This window comes from Fukomys damarensis, unplaced genomic scaffold (genome assembly GCF_012274545.1).
Source record: "Fukomys damarensis isolate Sample0158 unplaced genomic scaffold, DMR_v1.0_HiC HiC_scaffold_19, whole genome shotgun sequence".
Taxonomy (NCBI): domain Eukaryota; kingdom Metazoa; phylum Chordata; class Mammalia; order Rodentia; family Bathyergidae; genus Fukomys; species Fukomys damarensis.
In genome coordinates this window covers 10,385,847-10,411,284 of record NW_022900931.1, presented here as the reverse complement: position 1 = coordinate 10,411,284, position 25,438 = coordinate 10,385,847, and the positions used below count along the sequence as shown (strand labels likewise).

At 48.6% G+C, this 25,438-nt stretch overlaps 2 protein-coding genes across 5 annotated transcripts in view; both read right to left on the bottom strand.

Moving 5' to 3' along the window:
• The window catches only part of Foxred2 (FAD dependent oxidoreductase domain containing 2), a 19,112-nt gene extending 10,095 nt beyond the window's left edge, over positions 1-9,017 (bottom strand). Inside the window, exons 1-5 of one of the 3 annotated variants that reach the window (XM_010613841.2) lie at positions 8,797-9,017; positions 7,817-8,338; positions 5,823-6,074; positions 4,994-5,263; positions 4,037-4,203 (exon numbers count right to left, since the gene is read on the bottom strand). In XM_010613841.2, the coding sequence (XP_010612143.1) occupies positions 4,037-4,203; positions 4,994-5,263; positions 5,823-6,074; positions 7,817-8,337 (1,210 nt within the window). In that variant the 5' untranslated portion in view covers position 8,338; positions 8,797-9,017. Of the gene's footprint in view, positions 1-4,036; positions 4,204-4,993; positions 5,264-5,822; positions 6,075-7,816; positions 8,745-8,796 lie in introns of those variants that run through there. The other 2 variants (XM_010613849.2, XM_010613854.3) reach the window with 2 other exon arrangements.
• A 3,153-nt stretch (positions 9,018-12,170) lies between these two features.
• Positions 12,171-24,895, bottom strand: Eif3d (eukaryotic translation initiation factor 3 subunit D). Of its 2 annotated transcripts, none has more exons than XM_010613812.3 (15): positions 24,808-24,895; positions 22,155-22,286; positions 21,785-21,830; positions 20,704-20,840; positions 20,082-20,167; positions 19,482-19,554; positions 17,903-18,015; positions 17,084-17,216; positions 16,068-16,215; positions 15,361-15,491; positions 14,738-14,823; positions 14,508-14,637; positions 13,119-13,261; positions 12,684-12,967; positions 12,171-12,313 (listed from the first exon to the last, which is right to left on the bottom strand). In XM_010613812.3, the coding sequence occupies exons 2-15, from the start codon at positions 22,275-22,277 to the stop codon at positions 12,300-12,302; spliced, it is 1,647 nt and encodes a 548-aa protein (XP_010612114.1). In that variant the 5' UTR covers positions 22,278-22,286; positions 24,808-24,895; the 3' UTR covers positions 12,171-12,299. The 2 variants fall into 2 exon arrangements, with proteins under 2 accessions (XP_010612114.1, XP_033622150.1); XM_033766259.1 differs by lacking the exon at positions 24,808-24,895 and adding an exon at positions 24,085-24,626.
• Between the last annotated feature and the right edge of the window lie 543 nt (positions 24,896-25,438).

The window sequence follows — 25,438 nt, the reverse complement described above, 5'->3', positions numbered from 1 at the left end:
TTTAAAAAAAAAAAAAAAAAAAAAGAAAGAAATAAAAAAGAAAAAAAATTGTTTTGAGCCAGAAGTGGAGGCACACACTTGTAATCCTAGCTACCTGGGAGGCTGAGGCAGGATGATCAAAAGCCTTAGGCCAGCCTAACTTCAGTGAAACTCTGTCTCAGAAGAAAGATTTTGCCACTATAGCATACCTGCAATCCTAAGTACTCAGGAGGCTGAGACAGGAGAATCACATGTTCAAGGCCAGCTTGGGCAACTTAGAGAAAACCTGTTTCAACACAAAAAATAAAAAAGGCTGGGGATGTAGCTCAGTGGTATAGCACTTGCCTAGCATGTGTGAGGCCATAGGTTCCATCCCCAGTATTTGAAAAAGAAAGGTAAGTTTTTATATTTCTGGTACTATACATTCAATGGGAAGTTGGCACGGCCAGTGGCAGGATGGCCATCCAGTCAGGAGAGGCAGAGAGGCCCATCACAGGAGAGGGCAAGGTAGGGGCAGTGGCAGAATGATTCAGGAGGAAGGGACAGGGCTTCTAGCATGTCCTACCTCCACATGCCGGTAGTCTGTGCCACCATCTTTGTCGCTGTCACCTTACTTCGCCTTCCTGTCTTACTTCCTTTGGGACTGTTCCTCAGCTGAACAATAAGCAAGGTCCAGGCAGATCCTTGCAACAAGGGACAGACTCCCTCCTGTCCCTCCCACTAGGAGGCCCATCAACTGCTCAGGGACCACAGCAGTTGGTGCCCATGCACCGAGGACTGCTCCTCTTCTGCCTGAAGCTTAATGCTTATGTGTAAGCTCTAGTGGGACAGGGTGGATTCAAATCCACCTACCATTCCCTGGCTGCATGACTCTGGCCAGGCTACTTAACTTCTCTGTTCACTAGAAAGTGGGGTTGAAATAACAGGCTCTGTCTCATGGGGCTGAGGATGAAGTGTGAGCTGGGGAAGAATGGGGAACAGAGGAGGCAGGACAAACAGAATGGTGTGTGCCAGGACAGTGGGACAGGGAGGGCATCGGCACAGGAGTGAGGCAGCCTGGGAATCATTTTGGTTTGCAGATGGCTATAGCCCTCTTCCAAGTTTCTTTCCCCAACAACACATGTGGGGTATGAGATCTATGGGCTGGAAATCAACAGCAAAACACGATCATCTCTGCCAAACTGGCAGGGCAATAAAATGTAATGTCAAGCACTGAGGCAACGCGAGGCAGCGGATTAAATACATATGGAGAAGTCGGGAAGCTGGACACAAGTCCCTTATGGTTTTTATGGCATAATTAATTATGGAGCAGCAGGCGCCCAGCCCCACAGCATACACAAAACAGCCTGAGGAGCCACCCGAGGTGCCACCAGCTGCAGGGGCTGTGAGGCTGCTAGCTGGACCTTCTGCTGTCACTTCCTGTTTACAAAGGCAAGCGTGGGTGTAGGAGGGTTGAGAGCTGATTCCCAGGCTACTCAAATGAGTTTGTGTAAGAACCACAGCCACAGAGGCTGTCACTCCCCACCAGGTGTGTGACAGGATGGGGACACTCCACGCTCCAGATTGCTCCTCCCCAAAGGGAGGGCTCTGGTCTGCTATCAAGAAACCAGAAGAGCTGGGGATTTAGCTCAGCTGTTCGGTGGCCTGCCTTGCAAGCGCAAGGACCCAAGTTCAATCCCCGGTACCAAAAAAGAAGAAACCAGAAGAGCAGACATTTTGAAAAAAGACCCTGGGTCTGCAGTGCAATTCCTGTAAAAGCGAGGAAATTGTTAAAACTCTGATCCTTAGGGTGTTCCTTTGGAAAAATGAAGACTTATGTCATATTAACAATTACATTATCCATATTTAACCTAAACACTGTAACATTATACTCATCATACACATGAAACAGAACACCACTGCTCATCTCTATAATCTTTATCGGCTATTATTCCAACCTCCACTCACTGGATTGTTACCCAAATAATCAAGATAAAAAAGGTAGCATTATTTATGCCAACATTCATAGCTGTTCTAGCATTATTTTTATTTTCACATATGATTAATATACCCCACATTTTTAACAATATTTCCAACAACCAATCACATAAAAATAAATGACAATTGAAAAAAAAAATTCGTTCTACCATCACCTGTCACACTACCAACTTGTCTTTTGTGGTACCAGGGATTGGACCCACACCTTGCACATACTAGGCAGGTGCTCTACCACTGAGCTACATCCCTAGTTCCCTTCAAAATTTTTATCTTATTTTGAGACAGGGTCTTGCTAAGTTAGCCAGGCTGGCCTTGAGGGTCCCATCACCCTTCTGCCTTAGGTTCCTGAGTAGATGGGAATACAGGAGTGTCATAACACACGGCAAGTGTAATTGTTTTTGTTTTTTTTTGGTACTGGGGATCAAACTCAGGACCTCGTGCTCGTGAGGCAGGTGGCAGCTCCACTGAGCTGAATTCCTGGCCCGAAACTACCATTTTTTTTTCTCTCCCCCTGCCATTAATATCGTTGACACTGGACTAGGAATTTTTTTATTTTTGGTGATGGTACGGGGGATCAAACTCCAGTACTTGCACTTTGTGAGGCAGGAGAGGCAGCACCACTGAGTTAAATCCCTGGCTCCTAGTCTAGGAATTTAGATCTCACAGACCAGGAGTGTCCAGAGTCTCAAGTGAATGCCTTATCCTGGAGGATTACAGACTTACTCTACATCCACTGAATGCAAACCAACCACTTTAAACCAAATCCTTACTAGATTGGTGGACTCTACCAAGGGAAATTCAGTTAACACCTAAATGCCCTATAGTCAACTTCCATCTACTCTCTCAGTGGTGGGGTAAAAAAGGAGAGTGAAGCTTCAGCAGAACTGAAGCTGCTCCTTTGAATGTGGAATCCAATATGAACTTCACCTTAGGACTTGGTCTTTAGATCAGTCTCATGCTTGTTCAGCTACTTTTCCCTTCTACTTCTGTTCATAAACCACTAATCATTCTCTACGAATCACAAAGCTATCAGCATATTACATGTGCTCTGGTGCTAGAGCTGAAAGAGTAGGTACTGCTTTAAGTCTTTTCATTCCAGCTAAGTTAGGGTAACCGGAGCTTCCTGTGTGAGATGCTCATATTTACAATGCTGCTGTTCATGCTCAATCCTTCCTAATAATCTTTTTCATAGTATGACCAGTCTTGGCTGGGAGAATTATTTTTCCACTAATAATTGGGGCTCCAGCTGGGTGTGGGGTAGAGTGCACCTGTGGTGCAGGCTATCAGGAAGCCGAGGCAGGAGGATCACTTTAGTTTGCTCATGAGTTTGAGACCAGCCTGGCTGAGCAACACAGCAAGAGATCTCTATAAATGAACGAGTGAATAAATCAATGGAAAAAAGGAAGTATGAAGGTTTCACAGCCACCTTATAGGGAGCTGGTGACACTGAAGGGCCATGTGTTCACCGAGATCTGCTTACTGAAAGTGCCCAACATTCATTATTCCCTCTCATTTTTTACTTCCTTAAAAAATCACCCTTAAAAATCACAAAGTAGCAATTTCTGGTTGGGGGTTATTCTCGTGCAATGAGTCAAACAATTTAAAAAGAAATATGTTTTCGTATTTACATGCAAACACTGTCAACAGAAAATTTATACCTTCAGTTCTGAGTTTTGACAAAGACTTAATTGACATAATCCAACTACAGCTTTCATCGAAATCTGTCAGCACCCAAAGAGTCTACGTGTGCTTGAGGTTTCAGAGCTGCCTGATGCCCAGACATGACCTTATGTGACCCTGAGGATGGAGAGACCACCTCTCGGACACCTCCAATGTCAGGGGCTGAGCCAGGTGAAAGTCTCACATCCAAGACCTCAGTCCAGGGCTGCATTCTTCAGCCTACAGGGGTCGTAACATCACAGCCACCACACAGGTATCTATTTTTAGCTGATGTGGTGAAACCCCAGGGATGTTATAAGCAATCCTGTTAATGCTCCTGGAAATCAGGGGCATGTTTTAAGCCCTGGGAATAATGAAAGTAGTTCTGCCAGGGGACAGGAGACCTCGCACCCAGGCTCACCTGTGTACCGGAAGCCATGGATGAAGCCCCCTGCTGATTTCCGGTAGTCCACTGAGTGGCTGGCAGTACCCAGGATAAAGAGACCCCGGCTTCCTTTGGATTCATAGCTCGCTTTGATCAGTGGGTACTTCTTGCTGAACTCACTCCCAGAGGAGAGTCGCAGGGACCTGGGAGTGGACACGGCTGTTAGTAACAGCAGCTGCTGTGGGTGAAGCATGTGTTCTAGGCCCAGCACAGTGTGTGCTTTACACCCCTCATCTGATTAACCATGACCCGCAGAGGTGGGATAATCATCTTTGCCACACAGCTGAAGTAACTGACACTTAGGGCAATGACATGGCAGGGCAGGAACAGAGCCAGCATTCAAGCCTGACCAAGGCTGGACTCTGCGGTCACCTGATGGGAAGAAAGAGGGTCTGGACAGGCCCTTGTCCTATTGTGCCCTGGCCACAAGGCAAATGAGAGACTAGATGGATACTTCAACCCCAAGCCTCACACAGTACTGGGCAGCAGTATCTAAAAACCAGACTCAGCGAAGCAATTCTTCAAAATACAATTACAAATAGTTTTAGCAAACTTTTATGTTAAGTACTCTTACATTAACCTCATAATAAGTGTATGAGACAGATTATTAACCCCACTGTAGAGATGAAGAACTGGGGGGTGTGGGGGAAAGTAACCTTTCTAGAGCTCACAGACTGGGTTAGCAGAGACACAGGCTGATCCGGAGCCTGGGCCCTGAGCCCCTGTGCTGCTAGCCTTTGTGTAAGCCCAATATCACACGGCTGAGCTGGCCTGGCCATGTCACAGGTGGAGGTCCTTGCCCAGATAAGAGGAGCTCAGCATCACCCAGGACCGACAGTGGACAGTGCTCCTGCCCCAGGCTCACTGAGGGCTGCTCATGGAGGGTCAGAAGGGTTTACTAAGAGAGCTACCTCCTCCCCAATCCGGACTCACTGGTTGAAAATGGAGAAGTCGAACTTCCAGCCCAGGCAGCGGATGACCCGGTCGTAGGCCACACGCATGGCAAAGTTGTCGTTGTCATCCTGAGGCAGGGGGATGGAGGTGGCACTCTGACTAGCATTGGTCATCTCCAGGAAGAACCCCAGGGTGATGTGGAACTTGCCCTCGGCATCCTTCACGATGGCCAGATCTCTCAGGTCCGACTCAAGAAGTCCGTCCAGGGACTTCAGCTGGTAGGTGTCTAGCAGGCCATTGTTGATGGCTCTGGGGTCCCAAGAGAATGCAAGGAGAGGACAAGGGGACTCAGAGCAGGGTTGGTGAGTCCAGGAAAGGTGGGAGAGGAGCTTCTGCTCACTTTTAGGATTTGGATGTGCTGTGTTCCCAAGGGCTCGTGTGTTGAAAGCTGGGTTCCCAGTGCCCCAGTGGGAGGTAGTGCACCTTTAAGAGGCGGGGCTTAGTGGGAGATTCCCCCGGGTCACTGCCCTGGTAAGAGATGAAGGTATTTCTCATGCATTCCTGGAGTTGTAGCTAGTGTTGTCATGAAAGTAACAAGCTTGCCCCCTGCCCTGTTTCTGGTTTCCTGTCTCACCATGTGACAGGTCCCTCTCTTGTCACCATGATGCCATCTGCTAGGAGGAGATGCAAGCTTGGGAGTGGGGAGACTTACTAGAACCAGCACCATGCCGCTTGGACTTTTGGACACAACTATGAGCTAAATAAATCTCTTCTCTTTCTAAATCACCCAGCCTCAGGTATTTCATTACAGGAACACAAGACAGCCTGATGCAAGGGTATGGAATACACAAGCAGGGATGCAGCATACCTGAGGTCTCCAACGTAGTGGGTGGCCCAGGACAGCCGCACCCGGGAGCGGCTCAGCATGTGGATAAAGTTTGTGACACCCAAGATGTTCTCCGCCGTCTCAAAGGCCGAGTTCCCCCGACCCAGGATCAGCACATTCTGACCCACAAAGTCCTCAGGGTCCACAGACACAGACTCATAACCCTCTGCATACTCGGAGCCTGGGAAGTCCACCTGGTTGGGGACTGACAGACCTGTGGCTACAAGGAGGACACTGCAGGTGGGGAGAGGAAAGATGGCTCAGCATCACAGACTGATATCACTCAGCAAACGCAACTCTCTGGACTCTCCTGCCTCGCCTCAACTGCTGGCTCCTGAAGGAAACAGGAGGGCGCATTCATTCACTCACTCACCATGCTGACCTATCCCAGGGGACCGGGACACCCCCGCTGCCTCCTCGAGCCCACAATCCAGCTGTATACTTTCCTTTATGCCGGGCTGGAAATATGCCAGATGTGGGAATTAGCTCCACTCTGACTGGGAGAATATGATGCTATGAGACACTGAAAAATTCTCACTTTGAACATGGCAGTGGGACTAAGTATCCCGCTGGGCAATGAGAACAGAATCTGATGTTGTGCTTCCCCTTGTCGTGCCTGGCAGGGACACTTACCTGCCCAGTGGCGCTCGGTTACCTGCCCAGTGCTAGTGGGTTTGTGCATCATGACATCTGCTCCCAAGCGAGCCTGAGCTGGCATTATGTGGCCAGCTTTACAGGTGAGGAGACACAGGCCCTGCAGCCCACAGCCTAGAGGGATTTCAAGGACAGCAGGGCCAGAATCTGAGCACAGGTCGGTCTGATTCCTAAATCCTGCTCACTGATGGGTGGGGATTACAATCTGGTAGTGGGCGGCTGGGGAGGTGGATCCTGCTAGCCTGAAGAACAGTTTGACCACAGGGAGGTTTCACAGCAGAATAGATTGTGCTATGGAAGGGGCACATATGGCCCACTGGTCCCCACTTTCTTGTCTGCTCTGCTCCTCTTGGGTTCTCTCCCACTGTGGCACACCTGCCTAAGATGCAAGAGTACAAATCGGCAAACACCTTCTGCCTGGAGCGAAACAGACAAGGAGCAGTGCTGGCCCTGGTGTCAGGCAGGTGAACACGGGCTAAGCACTGCCTGGAGCCAGGTGCAAGGCTAATGGTCAGGAAAGGAGAGGCATTTGGGTGCAGCAGGAAGAACACTGGCTTTGGAGTCGGAAAATAGCTCAAATCGTAGCTCCACCATGTATCAGCTGTGTGACAGCATCTGACTACTCAGCTCCTCTGAGCCCTAGGTCTGCATGTGTCCAAAGGGGACTGACAAACTCCCCCACTCCTTGTGGTGATTGAGGAAGTTTGGGGTACCCCACTGTACACACAGTATTAGGCTGCCCCCCCACCAAACAACTAAAATTGCCCCCCGCCTTTGAGACAGAGTCTCACTATGTATCCCTGCCTGGTCTCAAACTTGTGGCAATCCTCTCGCCTCAGCCTCCTGAGGGCTGGGATTACAAGTGTGTGCCACCACACCTGGCTAAAACTGGTCTTTGGAAGCACTAGTTGAACCTCCAACTCTTGTTCGGTTTGAAATCCCACAGGCTGATCTAATACACGTGGGACACTTGACCCCACACTCCCCAGCGTTTGGAAACACCAGTTCCAGGAGGTGCTCTTACAGGAAAAGTTTTGTGGCTACATAAATTGTGCTTACACCGAATACTCAACACGGGAGAATCAGTGAAACAGAGACGGACAAATCTCGATGGAAGGGGACTGTTAGCATTTCCCAAACACTTGACCACAAAGTTTTTAAGAGCGCACTTAGACGGTGGCTGAGCTGAACCTTCTGGCACTGAATTTCAAGCAAGAAGTGAAATGCCCCCTTCCATCCTTTCATCGTAATTTCAGGGGGAATGGGGATGGCTTCCTTCTAGCAAAAGCCTTCCAGGCTTAGCAGGTGACCCTGCACCTTACCTGCATTGGTACATCTGGCCCTTCTGATCGGTCAGGATGAAGTAGTGGCCATTCCAGGCCCGCCGGTCCTTCTCCAGAGTGACATGGACGATATTTGTGTTGTACTGCACGTGGAGCCCCAGTCTGTCTGCGAAATCGCGCAGGTAGCGCACCATGTCACCGGCATCGGGGAAGTAGGCTCCGGAGTAGTGTCTGAAGAGCAGCCGGGGGTCGTGGCTGAGCAGAGAGTTCCAGTCGTGGCGGAGGTTGAACTCCACGTTGTTCTTGCCCGTGTACCGCTTGTTGATGCTGATAAGCTTGCGGTGCCGTGGGTAGCGCGTGAAGAAGCTGCCGGGTGCAGGAGCGCGCTCGAACATCTCGTAGTCCCGGCCGGCGTGGTGCAGGAAGGCAGCCACCTGCAGCCCAGCGGGGCCCGCACCCAGCACGCAGTAGTCCCTGTGCGTGTGAGCGCCCAAGGCCGGGTTCAGGGCGAGGGTCAGCAGCAGCCCCAGGGGGCACCAGAGCGCGGCGGAGAGGTCCATCCTGCGGCGGAGAGGTCCATCCTGCGGCAGACCAGAGGGGACGCCTTGCAACTCCGAGCCTGGCAAGAGGCACAGCCCCGCGCTCCGAGGAAGCACGCCCAGTTAGAGGCAGGGCGGGCCTTGGAGCTCATCTGAGGGGGCTCCGTCTTTCCCGGGTGAGATCTGGGGCGCGCAGGAGTCCTGGAACTCTGCATCCCATCTCCAGGTCCTTCTTTCCCTTATTATCATGGTAGCCTCCACTCTGAGTAGCACATGAAGTCCCTCCCGCAATTTTCCCCGCCAACGAGGACCACACACCCAGAGGCCTTTCGCAGGCTGGACCCACCAGGAGCACAAATCTCCCTGGCCACGCCTCCGCCCTCCGATTAGAACCTGAAGGAGGTGTGGCCTGAAGTGCCCCGCCCCTGAAAGACCTCGCCCCGCCCCAGTCACGTGACCCAGATGCTCTAGCACACTTGCCTCCGCCGACAGACCGCGCACGCGAGGTAGCTCTCTTGCCTGCCGGTGACCGCACAGGTAGCTGCTGCCTGCGCGTTCGCGGTGCCCAGGCCGCGCTCCCGTCCCAGGCCACCGACTGCCGCGGCCCCGGAGCACAAACCTCCCCACCACTCGGACTGCAGGCCGCAGTAGCGTGAGGGGCGCGGGTTCGCTCGAGCCGCGGCGGTAGCCCCGCCCCTCCGGCCCGGCAAATGGGAGGGGGCGAGGTCACGTGCTCGGCGCGCGGCACGCTGGGAGGGGCTGGCTAGACCCTGGGCCGGGCGGGGGGAGTGGTGCGCACGTGCTGCTGCCAGAGGGTGGGGTTAGGAGGCTCCGCGGGTAGGGTTGCTTATCTGGAGTGGTAGGCTGGGACAGAGTAGGTTGTTTTAAAAATTCGCCTCTTCCAGTATGAGGGATGGGGACACATTTGGAGATAATCCCAGTTGTCACATTGCTCCCCCAATGTAGCCAGACACTAAATAATTTGAAACTACTTGGCCCACCCGGTTTTGTGGGACTGGAATCTATGGTGGTGAAGCCAGGACCTATAAACCAGTTAATACGTGTTTGCTACTGTGATTAAGTGTATTGTTTACAGAGTAACACTCGAGGCTGACTTGGGCTTCCAGTAACCAGGAGGAGCAGAGAAAGGAGTCTGTTTCCAACATGTAGCTGGGTGGCTAGCCAAATGTATGTTTCGAGATAACAGATTGCTTAAGATTGTTACCTGAGCTCTAGGGCAAAAGCCCAGCTCTTGGAGTTCCAAGGCTCCGCCAGCCCTCTAGGAGTGGACAGTGGTGAAGATAGGAAAGGAGCTTTTAATCAGCGAGGCCTTAATGGGAAATCCAAAGAGGTTCAAGACATGGCTCCTAGGGCTTGGCAGAAGCTTTGAGGTTTTAAAGGCAAGGATTGAGGCCTTGCATATTTGCAGGTTTTGCATAGCTGGCAGTGTAGGTAATGTCACTGGCTGATGGTTGAGCGGTTATCTCAGCGCTGGTTCCAGAGAGAGCTGTCATAGCTTCAAGCACAATTTGATTTCCATCCTGAGTTGGAAAGCTTGTGCTTGGGGGGGCAGCTTGGTTCCTGCCAGGGTAATTGCTCCTGCTTGGGTGGTGACCTAATCATGGGGTGGTCTGCGAAGCTCTTTACCTGGAACCCAAGAGGCTGCAAGTTTAGGACAGATTACTAGGCATCAGTCTCAGGGGTCTGGGCTATAATAAAAGCTGGCAGTTGGGTGTCCCTGCAAGTCCTGGACACGAGTTACTCTTATCTTGGTGGCCTGTTTTAAAGAGAGATAGTCTGGGTAAGCTCCCAGGCACTCCTTAAGTGATTAACATGCCTAGGTGCTGAGCAAGGATCTGGCCCAAAGTTTTAAGGTAATAAACAGATAAGCTTCATTCTAGTTTTAGTTCCCCATTGGACATCTGCAGGCCCAACTTCTAGGTCCTGCTCCAAGATCACAGTTGAGATGGAGACTCGAATTGAAGCGCAGTGGACACAGTGTGCAGGGCAGAAGAGAGAGACAGTGCAAACAAGAGGATCGGGATGGCTGCTGGTGTGTGTGTCCTTTGTCCGTGTGGTGGTCTGGGTCAACTCATACAAAACTTACCTGGACAGAGTAAAAGACCTGCTCAAGGGAAGCACCAAAACTTTCAAAGGACATCAAGTACTCACATGAAACGCAGTTGAGGGCTCTTGTGGGAAGACCATATGGAAAGAATTTCGCAGCTTGGATGGCTGCTGCTTTTCTCATTAAAGTGCAGTGGGGACTGCTCTAGAATCTTTCCTGACCTCTCAGTTCTAAGTACCCACTAAGAAAAGCTGTCAAGCTAGGGATTTAGCTCAGTGGTTCCACCACCTGCCTTGCAAGCACAAGGACCCGAGGTTGATCTCTGGCACACGCAAAAAAAAAAAAAAGAAAAGAAATGCTGTCTTCTTCATGCTGTTTTAACACGAGAAAAGCTCCATAAGTGCAGAAAGTGTGTTTTGTAGTCACTGTGGTGACCTCGTCTCTCTCTACTAGTTGGCATGCAGCAGTTCTACAGTAAGCATGTGTTGATCAAGACTGAAGCTTTGTAGGGCTCAGGAATTTATCTCAGAGGCACTGTGCCTGCCTGGCAAACACAAGATCCTGAGTTCAATCCCAGGTACAAAAAAAAAAGAAAAAAAAAAGAAAGACTTGGAGCTTTGTATTGCAAACACACACCAATTACAGAAAAGTTAGAATTGGAGCTTGACAGGCAAGGCAAAATATCTCATCAAAAAGAAGGCAGGGATGTCTAGCTCATGGTAGTTGTGAAGACTGAGAATGAGCTTGACAGTGAATTCCACTCGCTTGATTCAGTTAATCCTCTGGATTGGTTTGAGAGGCAATGTGATGAAGTTTAGTCCGGAAGTCCAACTCCATAGCACCTGTCACTACCTGAATGTGTATTTTTTTCACTCTGTACTGAAAACTCAAGCACATTTGCTGGTCTTTTCACTATGCCTGACAGCAAAGCTTCCCAAACTATTGCCTGCTTGCTTGTTGAGGCAGTTAGATTGATTACAGTTCTAACTTTAGGACCTGATGCATTGGCCTATTAATCCCAATAACCCTAGCTACTTGGGAGGCTGAGGCAGGAGCCCGTTTGAAGCCAGCCTGGGCAATTTAAGAGACAGGCCCTACAAAAGCCTGGGGTTGTATCAGAGGTAGAATACCCCTGGGTTCAATCCAAAAGGGAAAAAAAAAATGACTATACTTTTAGGAATTCTATTTCTTTAGCTAAGCCTGTTTGTTCACCTGCATTAGTTCTGTGGAGGCTCACAGCAAGCTTACTTTAGTGATTCTGGCAGGGTAATTTGTTCATCACAGTATTCAGAACAGAATAGTGTCCACTAAAAAGTCCAAATAGCCTAAACTTCAGAGCTCTTATTCAGGACACACGACTTTGTGGGCACTGGCTGAGATGTCACCGGCCCAGGCTAAGTGTGAAAACGGGTTTAGAAAGCATTTAGTCACCCCCAGAAGTCCTTCGGTCAATGGCAGTGTTCTTCCTGAGCTGTCCCCCCACCTTCATTTCTAATAATGATCCATGCCCAGTGCTTCTTAGACACTAAGCCAAGGGCTGCACACACAGCGGCTGGCCCTCCTGCTTGGGCCAGTGGGCTCCTTATGGAGCTATCCCTTACTCATGGAAGGGTAATTTTAAGGGATTCCCAGAACAAAGCACTACACAATTTACCCGTTAGCAGGTACATAAGTCTAACAATGCCCAAGAATACACAATGGAACCCAGTGGATGAACTCTAGACAGAACCCACTGAGTCCCAGGGCCGTACATCCCGAATGGAGGCATATGATGAAGGAAACAGACTAAGCAGACTTCATCTTTATTCCATCTGCCAACTGGCAGAGAGCAGGAGACAGATGGACTCTCCTGTAGGTATCAAGGGCCCTCCCAGGACTGGTAGAATGATAAATTCTGGTTCCACATCAGTCTAGTTTAAGTTTCTTCCTCTGAAAGACACAAAACATGAAGAGAAATGAGCTATACTGTTTGACGTGAAGCCTACTTTCCTATGTCTGAACCTTTTACGAACTGCTCAGGAACTTTCAACACCCCCACTCAGGAGCTGGGCCTTCCAGATCCTCACTGGACTGGGCCAGCGCCTCACACTCCAGATGGTGAGGCTGGCAAACAGCTTGCAGGTGGGTAACTGGCAGGAGCTGGCCTTTCCTCCTCTACACCACTGGCTGGCACCAGGCCCTTCTTGGCCTTTCCCCAGCTGCTTCCTTCTAAGACCTTGGTCCCCAGCCTTTCATGGATGGGGCTGGTCCTCGTGCTGCTCCCTTCCAGCCCTCTGGACTTCAGGGGCTTGCTACCCACCTTCCTCCTCCTCCTCCTCCTCTTCCTCATCCTCGTCATCTTCATCAGAGCTGAAGGTGCCATCGGGCAGGCTGTAGACACGGATGACCTGCTTGTTCGGGTCTTTGAGGATGAGGTACTTGCCCTCCTCCAGCTTCATGCAGATGTCGATGACGCAGCGCAGGATGCCCCAGGCGTTCTCCACGCTCAGGTTGATCTGGCTGGCAAACTCATTGGGCTTGAACTGCTGGGTGCCCAGGATAACATGGCGTGAGGAGTCCTTCACATGGTACCGGGACACATAACTGCAGGGAGAAGGTAAGTGGTCGGGACAGGGCAGCACAGGGACAGCAACCCTGGGGTCAAATGGCGATGCTTTCCCTGAGAAGGGAAGAGCCACGCCATCACCCCATAGCCTCTTCCAGGTCAGTCCTTGGCCTTGGATGGGATTCTCACCCAAGCTTGAGGTACTCGGACCCGGCCAGCAGAGCACAGCAGGTCCACCGAGCCAGCTTGTAGCTGTTGTTCTTGAGCTCAGTGGCAATGACGGCTCCACGCTGCGAGTCTAGCTTCTGTCTCCAGTCAACGCCATTACAGTGCTGCAGGAGGAAGGCGGTCAGGGGCAAAGGCAGCCAGACAGCCAGCAGTTCGGACTGGGCGGGCCTCCCCAGCCACAGGAGGGATCTGGGTGTAGAGGTCAGGGCCAAGGATTTGTTGTGTCACTGCTGGCATTGGGGGGTGGGGACAAGGAATAAGGTGGTTTCTAGGAGCTCAGAGGTGCCCCCAGCTGACAACTAGAAAGCACCAGGGGCCCCAGTTGTACAACTGGAAGAATGAACCCTGCCAGCAGCTAGAACGAGCACCAGCAGCTTTCCTTCTACAACTCACAGAGCTCTCAGTTCTGATCCCTTGATTTCAGCCTTTAGAATCCCCAAAGAGAAAAAAAACCACAAGGTGTGGCCCCTTCTGCCAAACACTAGGAGCTAATAAAAAGGTGTTGCTTGAAGCCACTGTTTCTGTTAACATGTTGTAAAGTTCAGGAACACGAATACAAGCCTGTATTAGGGTTAGTGCTTGGGGCAAGGAGAGCTGCAGAGGCGACTGAACCTAAAAGGCGGCTCCTTTGGGAGTGAAAAAGGACGGGGACTCAGCAGACAGCAGGTGAAGGGAGCAGATGTGCAAGCCCAAAATGATGCAGCGATACCCAGGGCGAAGAAACACAGGTGCTACTTGGAGCTCACAGTGGAGTCCAGCCCCAGCCACAGCTCAGCAGGCACGATGTCAAGGAAGCAGGACTGAAAGACCCCTCTACCACACCTTCAGAGAGCCGCTCAGTGCAGCGGGCGCCAAGCTGCGCTGTCTTGTGTCCTTCTGTACAGTGGCAACAGAGCCAAACAAAGGTAGGAGGTAGAATGCAAGAGGACAGGCTTCTTTCAAGGTGCCTCCCAGGGGTCTGTTCTTAGTACATCTCAGCATCTCCAAGTTTAGTAAGTGAAGGAATTGGATAAAGGAATTGAAAGGCGAAGAGAGGCAGCGGCTGGAGTAAAGAGAACCGCAAGGTGTGCAGAACTGGCGACCCGGATAACAAAGAGATCAAAGCCAGCTGCACACACAGCAGACACCAGCGGAAGGTCAGATCAGAACAGAGAAGAGTGTGTTGGGAGGAAGGCACTGGTTCTGGTGTGCAAAATAAGCAGGAAGTTCTTAAAACACAAGGTCACTGTTCTCTGTCACTGAGGAACTAGGTGGGGGGAAAAAAACCCACAAGATAACCCCCCTTAGGTAGCACTGTGTGTAACAAAAGGTCGAATGGTGGCACGAGGAGGGTGACGGGTAGCACCTCACCCTGGAGTCCCACTCGTTGAGTGTCTTGATGTTGATGAAGGACACTTCCCCATTGGCTCCAGTCATGACGCCATCATGCTCACAGCGGACAATAAGGTCAATGTCATCGCCAAGCTTCCACCTGCGGTAACTGTGACGGAAGAGAAACTTACGTGTCAGCCGGGGTCCTCTGCTCAGGGGTATCACCCACCCGGGTGGGGTCTGTGCTCCCCACCAGGGAGACGACGTACCGGTAAGCGACAGAGGCGATTTCGTTCTTATCCATGTCATCCTCCACGAACGGGTTTGGGTTGGGGAAGTTGTATCTTTCCTTCCCCTGCAAAAATGACAAAGCTGTTACAAGACAGTGCCAATGATGTTCTCAAGTCCAGTCAGCCAGACCTAGCACTGCTCAGTCAGTGGCCAGCTCCCTGGGACCTTGGATTTTTATGCCTATTTTCCTCCTCCCGACTCTCAGCACCCAGAGAATCCTAACGTTAGCAGCTCTGCCCCTCCCTGGTGCTCTCTTCATTGCTGCAGACTGCTACGTGAGAACATCAATTTAGTATCTACTCTGCTGCAGCAAGCTGCCTGAGGGCAAGAACTTTCTTTTCTTTTTGAAGGATATATTTGCTCACAACAGAGTATGAATTCACCATGGGAGACAAGAATCATCCGACTGTAACTAGTGGACCAGTGGTTCAAAGTCAGGCAGCCAGAGGTCAGAGCCCAAGCTTTTAATCTGCTATAGGCAGGGACTTTAGCTGTCCCGCATAATCCTCAATGCCAAGCCCAGCGCAAAGCAGATGCTCGCTCATTAGCAGGTGACTGACCATATAAACCCCTCAAGGCCCACCCACGTGTACTTCCTTACCATCCTCAAACACTGCTGGGAGAAATTATGGTTGATGTAGGTTGCCTCCATAGCCAGGTTTCGGGGTGAGTTGAAGGAATTACCTTCATCTTGAGGGGGCTCATTGGCCGTCTCACTCACTGTCAGGAGGTCTAGAAAAGGAGGAACATAGTCACCATCTACATAAGGGCCACAGACAACATGCAGAGCACCCGGGAGATGTGGAGCCCCATTCCAGTGGTCCTTTCCTCAGCTGCCTTCTACTAATGGGGGTTCCCCCAGTGGGGCACGTGATAGGAGTTGGTGTTCCCAGAGAACCTTAGGTACTGCCTAATGACAGAAAGTGGCATCACTTTTTTTGTGGGGGATTGAGACAGGGTCTCACTATGTAGTTGAGACTGACCTGGAACTCACTATGTAGCCCAGGCTGGTCTCAAACTCACAGCGATACTCTTGGCTCAGCCTCCTGAGTGTTGGGATTACAGGCGTGCGCCACCACGCCCGGCCAAAGTGGCATCACTTTTAATATGTGAGAACCCAGAAAGCTGAAACCTTGTGGGGGTGCTTAGGGACAGTCACTTCCATGTCCCTGAGGGGTGGGAGGGATTCAGACATGCAGCCCAGGCCCCAGGGAAGACACCATTTCCTGTTCATTCTCGACATCAGGGAATTGTTCTGGAACAAGAATATGCATGGAGTCTGATCTGCTCCTGAGGCAGGCTCCTTACCAAAGTCGGAGTTGTCTCTCTTATCAAAGAACAGCTTGGACCCGACTCTCTGGACTACGATGTCCCAGGAGTACACTGAGCGCGTGCAGCTCATCAGTGTGGCCAGGATGGCATCAGTGGCAAACACATTCCCCTGAGTTTTTGCCAGCTACAAGGAGAGAGGAAGGTGTGAAATACTGAGGTCTAACTGTCATTCACGTAGTAGGAAGGATGCACCCTTCCCTCCCTTAGCTCAGACTCAGGTCCACCAAACAGCAGTATCTGAGGACCAAAACTGTAAACATACGTTTGCTATCTGTATCTGTGTGTTTTGCACTCACAGATCCAACCAAATAGTAAAGGGAAAAAAAATCCCCTAATACTGTTGATGTGTACACTTTTTTTTGGTCATTACTCTCTAAATAGTGCAGTATAGCAACTATTTATAGAGCATTTGTCTTTTCTTTCTTTCTTTTTTTTTTTTTTTTTTTTTTTTTTTTTTTTTTTTGTCATTTTTATTTTTGAGACAAGGCCTTCAACTTGTGGTGATCCTCCTGCCTTAGCCTCCCAAGTACTGGGATCACAGGCATGCACCACCATGGCCAGCACATTTATGTTTTTCTTTTTTTTTTTTTTTTTTTTTAAGACAAAGTCTCACTATGTGGTTGAGACTGACCTGGAACTCACTATGTAGCCCAGGCTGGTCTCGAACTCACAGCGATCCTCCTGCCTCAGCCTCCCAAGTGCTGCGATTACAGGTGTGCACCACCATGCCCGGCTTATGCTTTCTTATTAAATAATCTAGACATGATTTGAAGTGTATAGGAGGATATGCAGGCACAGGTTATATGCAAATTCTACCCCATTTTATTTAAGGGATTGAACATGCGGGTATTTTGGTGTGGGGTGGATCTTAAGCACCCCCCCCCGCTCCAGTGGATATGAGGGACGCCTGTACAGCATGTTCCCATGACCTCTGCTCTCTCTGAGCCTCAGCTGTAGAAGCTAGCAGCCTTCCTGACAGGTGGGGCGCACACCTTCCGGATGACAGGGTCGTCAGTGGTCGTGACCGTGTGGAAGATGCGCTTGATGCTCCGCAGTGGCTTCTCACTCCTTGTGGTGACACGGTCAAACGCTTTGTCATAGTATTCCAGGGCCCCGCAACACTCGCTGCGGGGAGAACAGGCAAGAGGAAGTCAAACACAAGGATCCCCCGTTTTCTTTTAAGGAATGGAACCAGAGTGTTGTTCAAGAAGCCTAACATAAGAGACAGAGGAACGAAACCTCTTACTACATGAGACAAATTCTCTGTGCCTGTTCAGTCCCTTGCTGCAGCACACAGCAAACACATCCCCACTTTATAGACGGGGAGGCCGAGGCAGAGAAAGCAACAGCCAGTGAGGTCCCCGCCTGGTGCTCTGGTTACCCAAAGCTAGTTCCATCCACCCGCCCTGAGGCGATGGACCCCTGAAGCAGTTTCCCCAGGTCTGCTGAGTCCCTTTCTGCCCACACAATTTATAACTTAACCTTGCTGTGCTGCCGGCCACGAAGCCAGGAAGCTCAAAATAGTATCGGCAATTTTTTTCTTTCCTTCCTTTCTCTACAAAAGCTATATGCCTTAATTTTATTTATTCTTTCCTCAGGATTCCAAAACACTGCAAGAAATCTGCAGTTTAGTATTAGTAAATTTCCTTGTGCTTTTCCCACTGATTTTTTTTTTTTAAAGTATATCCACCAATCTTATGCATTGTCTTTTGAGTAGTGGCTTCTAATTATTTTTGGAATTACTAGGGCTTAGGGAAACAGCCATCACCAGCTGGTCCACATACCTAGGAGCAGTAAAAGATGCTACTTACATGTCCTGTGGCTCTGATACTTCCAAGTAGCGCATCTTCATTAACTGAGGAAAATCCATTTCCTCTTTCACCTCCCAGTCACTACGAACTTCAACTGAAGAGTCTCGGGGTTTCTGTAGTGGAAAAACATTTGAGGAAAAAACTTACAGCCCATACAAATGATTAAGCAGAAGAGAGAATCCTTGCCGCATAGGACCTCATAATCCAGAAAGACTGAAGGAATCTGGAGTTCAAAAATAGAGAATTTCACTCTTAGAGGATGACATCACTTAGGGAACATGTAGGACACCTTTATAATTCAGGGTATTAACTATGTATTCTTTTTAAAAAATTAAAAAGAAAACTATTCTAGATGCGGCAAGCATTGCATCCAACAAAGTGTAACTTCCACAACTCTAACTTCACTTTTGCTTACCTGGGTCTACTATTTGCACGATACCCACAGGAGCAATACTGCTAACAGTGTGGAAGTGGAAACAAATGCAAAGTCCACCAACTGGCTAATGGCTCAACAAAATGTGATATATCCATAAAAGGCTATTTTATCGGACAACAAGAAAAGAATAAAGTATAACCTGCTTCCAATACGTGGGTTTCACACCCCAGGTTCAACCAACTGTAAACTGAAAATATTTAGAGGGAGAGGTGGGTGCCCTTAGAGTCCCAGTTGTGGAGCTACAGGCTGAGGGGGAGAATCACTTGAGCCAGGAGTTCAAAACCAACTCATGCAAGTGAACCTTATCTCAGAACTACACAAATACATATACAACAAAGAGGGAAAAAAAAGGGTGAATACATCCTGGGGAAAAAACACATCTGTATACATTCCTTTTTCTTGTTGGTATTTGCTAAAGAATACAGTACAAAACCTTCTTACATAACATGCACATGTCAACAATGTATTGGACATTACAGGTTGACCGTCCCTTACCCAAAAATCTGAAATGTCCCCCAAACCCAAAACTGAATGTGACAGGAAGCTCAAAGATTCTGTTTTGAGAGCATTTCTGATTTTGGATTACGCATGCTCAACCAATAAGTCTATTCCAAAATTGGAAACACTTCTGCTCCCAAGCATTTTGGGTAAGGGGATATTCAGCCTAAATAATCCAGAGATGGTCACACATGTATGAGAGGATGTGTTTAGGTTATATGCAAATACTGTGGTATTTTTTGGAAGAGAAGATAAGTGCAAATTTTGGTATTCTTGGGGCATCCTGGAACCAACCCTCCATGGATACCAAGACTGTACCAATGCATGGTGTAACATGGATGGACCCTGAAAACAGGACACTAAAAGAACACCTATTACATGATTCCATTTATGTGAGATGACCAGGACAGGAAAATACAGAGATAAAAAGCCTAAGGCTGGGGTGATGGGGTAGTGGGGAATGCTGAAGGGTACAGAATTTCTTTTTAGGCTGATGAAAATGATCAGAAGTTGACTATAGTAATGGTTGTGCAAATCTGAATATACGAAAAGTCACTCAACAGCATAGTGTATGAATCACATCTCAAAGCTATTACAGACACAAAAACCAAGCCCCCAGACAGAATTCTGGCATGGATTCACTACCTGTGACTTTTGGTCCCATTTCTGCCTCACTCCAAATTGCTTCTGGAATTTCTTCTGCAGTCGTATGCGTTCTCTGAAAGGCAAGATATGGAGACCTCAGTGCAGATCTTTAAGTCAGTGGCTTTTTTAAAAGACAGAAACTGCCCTTCCCAAGCAGAACCACATCATCATCCTTGACTCCTGAGTTACGGGTTTACAGAAGACACCACATGGGCAAACACGAGATGGGGCCCCTACACACCGACTAGCTGTATGTGCAGGGTTGTCCCTGGCAGCCCCAAGCTGGGGCTGCTGTACTCACAGCCCAGGGGCTGCACAGGACAGCCTAAATGGGATTTCCTAGAGCTGTGCTCTGCAGGTCTGAGCAGAGACAAGGCATTTCGTGTCCCTTCAGTGCACATGTCCACCACCAGGAGGCAGCTTCCTGCCTAACTTGCCTGCTGAAATAACAGGCTAAATGGTGGCATTAAGTAGCTTTAGGAATTTTTTTTCACTTTTTTCAGTGGTGAGGAAATGGCCACCCTCGAGCTCCCCCATCCCACTGACTTCTGGGTTCGGGATCTAGGAAGCACCCTTTGCTCTAGCAGGAGACAATCGCACCTCTCTTTCTGCTTGGCACTCTTAGGCAGGGTTTGCAGGTTGAATTGTATCATGTTCCGCCGATCTTTGTCTCTACGGAGGTTCCGCTGGGAAGAAAACACTCATGTTTAAGATTTTAGAGATTTGGCTTATGATAGGTAGGGGAATTGGGAAATTTTTAGAATAAGTTCAGGATGTAAAACTCCCAAGTGGCACATCTGCGTGCTTTATTCTGTCTCATCCACAGTCTGAGAGTTTTAGTAGGAAATTAGCTTACATTTGTATTCCCAGCATACTTTCTACCGAGGTAGGTTGCTGAGTTTGTCTCTTTATATATAAGGCGCAGCCCAAACGGACCATCTTCTTAATAAAGTGTGGACATAGCAATAAAGTGAGGTAGTAGGTACCCTGAATCTTTTATCCACCACAAACACCCATTCATTGGATGTCCAAGCTACTGGAACAGAAATCTAAACTAAACCTTGGTCCTGTACATTTACTTCGGTACAAGTTTTTCACAGAACCACCACTTGGGATTCATTAGAAAACTATGGTATGCTGTCCTCTCTCCTTAGTATTCACAAGGTAGGATATTCACCAACTAAAAGCCCCAAAACGGTCGGATTGTCAGCCCTTGGCCCACCTGTGCAAACCGCATCCGGTTCCGCTGGTAGGCAGTCTTCTGTGTGCGTGCTGTATCCACCAGCTGGAAGCTGGTTTCATCCTCCTCATGGAAATAAGCGTACTGACTTCCACCACCAAACTGAGAGGAGTACTTATCTGGAAGCACAGACGACAGCGTGTAACAACTACTACCACAGCTGCACACACATGCACCGTTCTGACAACTCACTGGAAGGGAACTTGTAAGGTGTGCAGGCTCACAATCCCACCCCACACCTACTGAATCAGAACCAGCAAGATCCCCAGGTGGTTAATGAGCACTTTCAAGTTTGAAACGCTGGTCTAAAGAGCTGAGACAGGTCAGGTAAACACTTTCTTATTGATTTAAGCCCCAGATATCTCTGGGGATTGAAACCTACAGCCTCTGCACTGAGCTACACCCTAATACCATTTGAAATCTTGAGACTGATCTTGCTAATTAGCTTATGGTGAGCTCGAAACTTGTAATCCTCCTTCCTCAGCCTCCCAGAGTGCTTGGATTACAGATATTGCCACCATGTCCCACTTAGAGATCTTAATTTAGTATGTCAGACAGCCACTTCCAACAACCTTAACTGGCACAGAGAAAAAGTCTTTTTAACCTTACCAGCATCTTAAAACCAGGAGTTTTAAACCCAGAGTTCACTGACTGGCTCTGGAAGTGAAATACCAATCAATTGCATGCAAAATGGCAATGTGTTCAACAGACTTTGAGAAAGTGGGACAAAACTTCAATGAAAATGTCCTCTTTAATGAAGTTTGAGGCTACTTCCAAAAATCTGGTTATTACAATCCAGAATATACCCTTAAAATTATCAGTGATTGTCAGTGCTTCTTTTCCTTTCTAGAAAGCTTTCAGATGAAGCAACAGCCAGGTGTGGTGGTGCATGCCTATAATACTAGCACTTGGGAGGCTGAGGCAGGAGGGTTGAAGCCAACTGGGACTACACAGTGAGTTTAAGGTCAGCCTGATCTCCATAGCGAGACCCTGTTTCAAAAACCAAAAAGAAAGAATAACAATTCTGAGGCCCTGATTTGGGCAGCCACCGAAGAACACTTACTTGTGTACCTCTTATCCTGGTACGTGGCACCTGTCCAGTCTGCAACCTATTAAGGACATGAAGAAAGAGAATGCACAGGTCAAAGGGGCAAGTTTCTGTTGTCCCAGACAACCCTGAAAACAAGGGGGTGTGGCAAAGTATCACAAGTAGCTCCCAATGCCTTTGTAAGTGACCTGCCCAGCCCTCCTGAAACGACTTTCAGAGGTCAGACCTCTTCTCAGCTGCTATCTCTGCAGGAAACATAGAAGCTAAGGTAATCTTTTGAGAAAAAAAAAAACAAAAACAAAAACCAAAACAAAACCAAAACAGGAATTCATGGAAAGTGGCAGCGGAAGCTTGAAAGATTCAGACTCCTCCTGAAGGTAAGTACCTTTCCTAGCCGGTCTCCTTTGCTGAATGGCTGGTAGGGCATATCCCGAAACTGCTCGGGAATTGCACAGGGACCCCAGCCTGAGGGGTTGTCCTGGATCACAGGTGTCATGAACTTCGCCATCTTCTAGAACTTTAAAAAACAAATAATGTGAAGAAAGGGCCCAATGTACAAAATACCCGCTATATAGAATAAGTAAAGACCTAAATACTAAAATTCAAAACATAGTACACAAAACAGAACCCTCAACTACTGAGCTACTAACAATGTTTTATAAATAATTTGAATATGTAAAACTCAGAAAACAAAACTGATTTACCACATTTCCTTAATTCCCTAGGTCACCCTCTTGTTTTTACGGTACCAGCTCTGAAATGAGCCTGCACCTTACACTCGATGGGGTGTCAACAATCAGCAGTTTGTCTTTCTTAGTGTTACTTAAAATAATCGTGTTTCTTGAGTGGTGTCTTACAGATTTCATTAACAACATTTTTTCACATGTAACAACCAGTGTTTAGTTTTCAGAAAGCACAGTGTCCTCACTAAAGCATACATCATTTAACTTCCAGAGCCTCAGTGTATTCATCTACGAAATAAATAACAATTCATACCATGAGATCATTGTGAAAATCTTGTTAGGTAACGGACATGAAAATGCTTTTAAAATAAATCCACACAATTAATACCTGCAAGTATACATTTATATACACAGAGTACTTAAAGAGGATCTGGGGGGAAACCCACTTTCCAGGCCCCCTTCTGTCTCTCTTAGAAGGTATCATTCTCGCAGTAAAATTCTTTCTACTCTTAAGAGGATCTGAACTTCTCCCCTTAAATTCAATCTTTCTTTCTTGTTCTTCCAAATTTATACTATCAATGTAAATCCTACGTGCAGAGCAAGTGGACCCAGAGCCAGGCAAAAGAGCTGCCAAATGGCCAAGGAGGTCACCATAAATCTTAGGCCAGGGATAGTGAACCATTTGGAGCATTCAATGATGCAAACAGCCCACTGTGGCACATGTGCCACGGGTTCACTACTGTCTTAGGCCAAAAGTGGCTGTATGTCAAATACTAAGTATTACAAGTATTAGGCATCGTTCTTTGGGCCTTTCATGTATGCATTAACTCTAAATACTCCCAATAAACTTGTGAAGTAGGAGCCGGTAAATACCCCCATTTTCCAGAAAACCAAAGCACTATGAAATTAAGAAATCACCCAAAGTCACAATGCTAGCTGATGAAAAATTGGAACCCAAGCAGTGTGGTTCCAGAACCCCATACTCTGTGTAATGGTGCAGCTCATCTCAGCAAAGCAAAAACCAGCAGCTCTATACAGGTGTTTGCTTGATCCGTGACAAAACTCTGAAAACGCTCAGGTGGGTTCCCAGTAGAAATTAATTATATAAATTATCTCCTGACAGCTGGAGAGCAATCAGACCACAGGTATGCTGAACTTAGTAACGTCTCCCAAATGCCCCTTGGTGATGTAGGCTTTCTACAGAGATGACACTTAGGTGACAGCAACAGGAAGTACAGCTGGGAGCTGCTTCCTGTAAATCTGAACTTAAAATTAAGCTATAGAAAGAACAGAAGGGAAGGACCAATGGTCTCAAAGCTATTGATGTTAAGAAAACGTACTGATTTAGCTCGGTGCCTTGCCTGCCTTGTGAGTGCAAGGTCGAGTCCAATCTCAGGTACCAAAAAAAAAAAACAACCCAAAAAACATTTATTAATCTCACACCATATGTCAGGTACTTTAAAAACAGTAAGCGCCCCACCTTTCCATTTAGGAGATAATTTAAAGCTGAGCTAAACCAAGCAGTTGATCTACCCAAAACTTCAAAAACAGATTTGATTTCCAGGGTTATAAGTCTGGCTTTCTTTCTATTATAGTTAGGCAGTAGCTTGATCTGGGGTTTTTAGACCATACCTAACAACATAGCAATGACGTCCTGAAGATACTTTCAAAATCCAGCTGTCAGAAGCAAGATGAGGAACAGACCCAAGGTGTTCATCATCTCCTTGGAGAATCGAGAAATGATGCCCTTTGGCGTCAGCAAATACAAAAGAACCACGAGAAAAACTGAACCATTCAGCTAAAACAATGTGACAGCTGTACTGGCCACACGGGCAGGTTGGGGAGGCCTGTGGCTTGCAAGTTACAGTAATGTGTAGATTACTATCACTACAAATCGAAGGCCATTAATCCTTGGGCTAGAGATGGGGTTAATTTCAGACCCGAGACTCAGAGACTAACAGCCGTCCACCTCACAGAACAGGAAGGAAATCTTCAGACTTGAACTCCTCGGAACAAGGGCCGAACACGCTCAGCTTGACGCTCGTAATACCCCACTGAGAAACTCATGGACCCTTCGGCTCCTTTGAAAATATCCTGTGACCCGGCTGGGTTAAGCGACATGGCCTTTGAGCGGAGACTAAGGCGAAGGACCTCATACACTTGGCAGTGACCCGCAAGCCTCAGCCTGCCCAACTGGGGACACCGAAAACCGATTCCTGCCCCGCCCAGCGGAGGGACAGCGACGACAGCAGGGGACGTAAGACAGGTCTCTTCCGGGAGCCCCCCCCCCGAAGACCAGGTCTAGTCTGAGCTAGTTCCAGAGAGCCACAGGACCCCACGAAACACACCACTCACCTGCAACGGCCCCGGGAGGCCTGGATGGCGACAGATGATCCGGGACAGAAAAAGCGCTACCTGCAGCACTCCGAAGAACCGGGAGAGGAGAGAACATGCGCGCGCAGAAGCCGGCGCCGTAAACACGACCGGCGCTGTCGTAAACTGCCTTTCTACTTCCCGCGGATTCGGCGGAAGAGCCCACGATCCGTAAAGGGAAGGTACGTCCGGAAATCCGCCTCTGCTTTCTTGTGGGTGTCTCATACTAGCCACTGAGGCGCCTCGTCTTGAGGTGGGTGATTACGTCAGGCGGCATCCACGCCGCCCACAAAGGGCGTCCGGAATTGAAATGTGGCTGCCCTGGGTGTAAGCGAAGCCGGAGTCGAGAAGCCGCTGGCACCCCGCAGTGTCCCACAGTGCTTCACGGCAACCTGGGCCCTTTGTTTCCCAGAATACCCCGCGGTCCCCAGCACCTTATTATCAGTTTCGTAATTTGAATCGCCCTGCAAAAGGGAGGCAGGGTGTCTCTGGCAGAGATCGTCTTTGGTACCTGCTTGACACCGAGGGGAACGGAAGCTCAGCGGTGTCAAGTGGACGGCGTAGCCTACGCAGCTAACTAGTTTCAGGAATGGTTGCTTAGGTTTAAACTAAT

Bases quoted from the DNA above. Each gene is read 5' to 3' on its own strand.
- Eif3d (XM_010613812.3), bottom strand. From the start codon at position 22,277: ATGGCGAAGTTCATGACACCTGTGATCCAGGACAACCCCTCAGGCTGG. The intron at 15,492-16,067 runs GTAAGGAGCCTG...CTCCTTTTCTAG, and splicing joins GAGAGACAACTCCGACTTTG to ACCTCCTGACAGTGAGTGAG. The intron at 12,968-13,118 runs GTGAGAATCCCA...TTCTCCCTGCAG, and splicing joins TCCGAGTACCTCAAGCTTGG to TTATGTGTCCCGGTACCATG.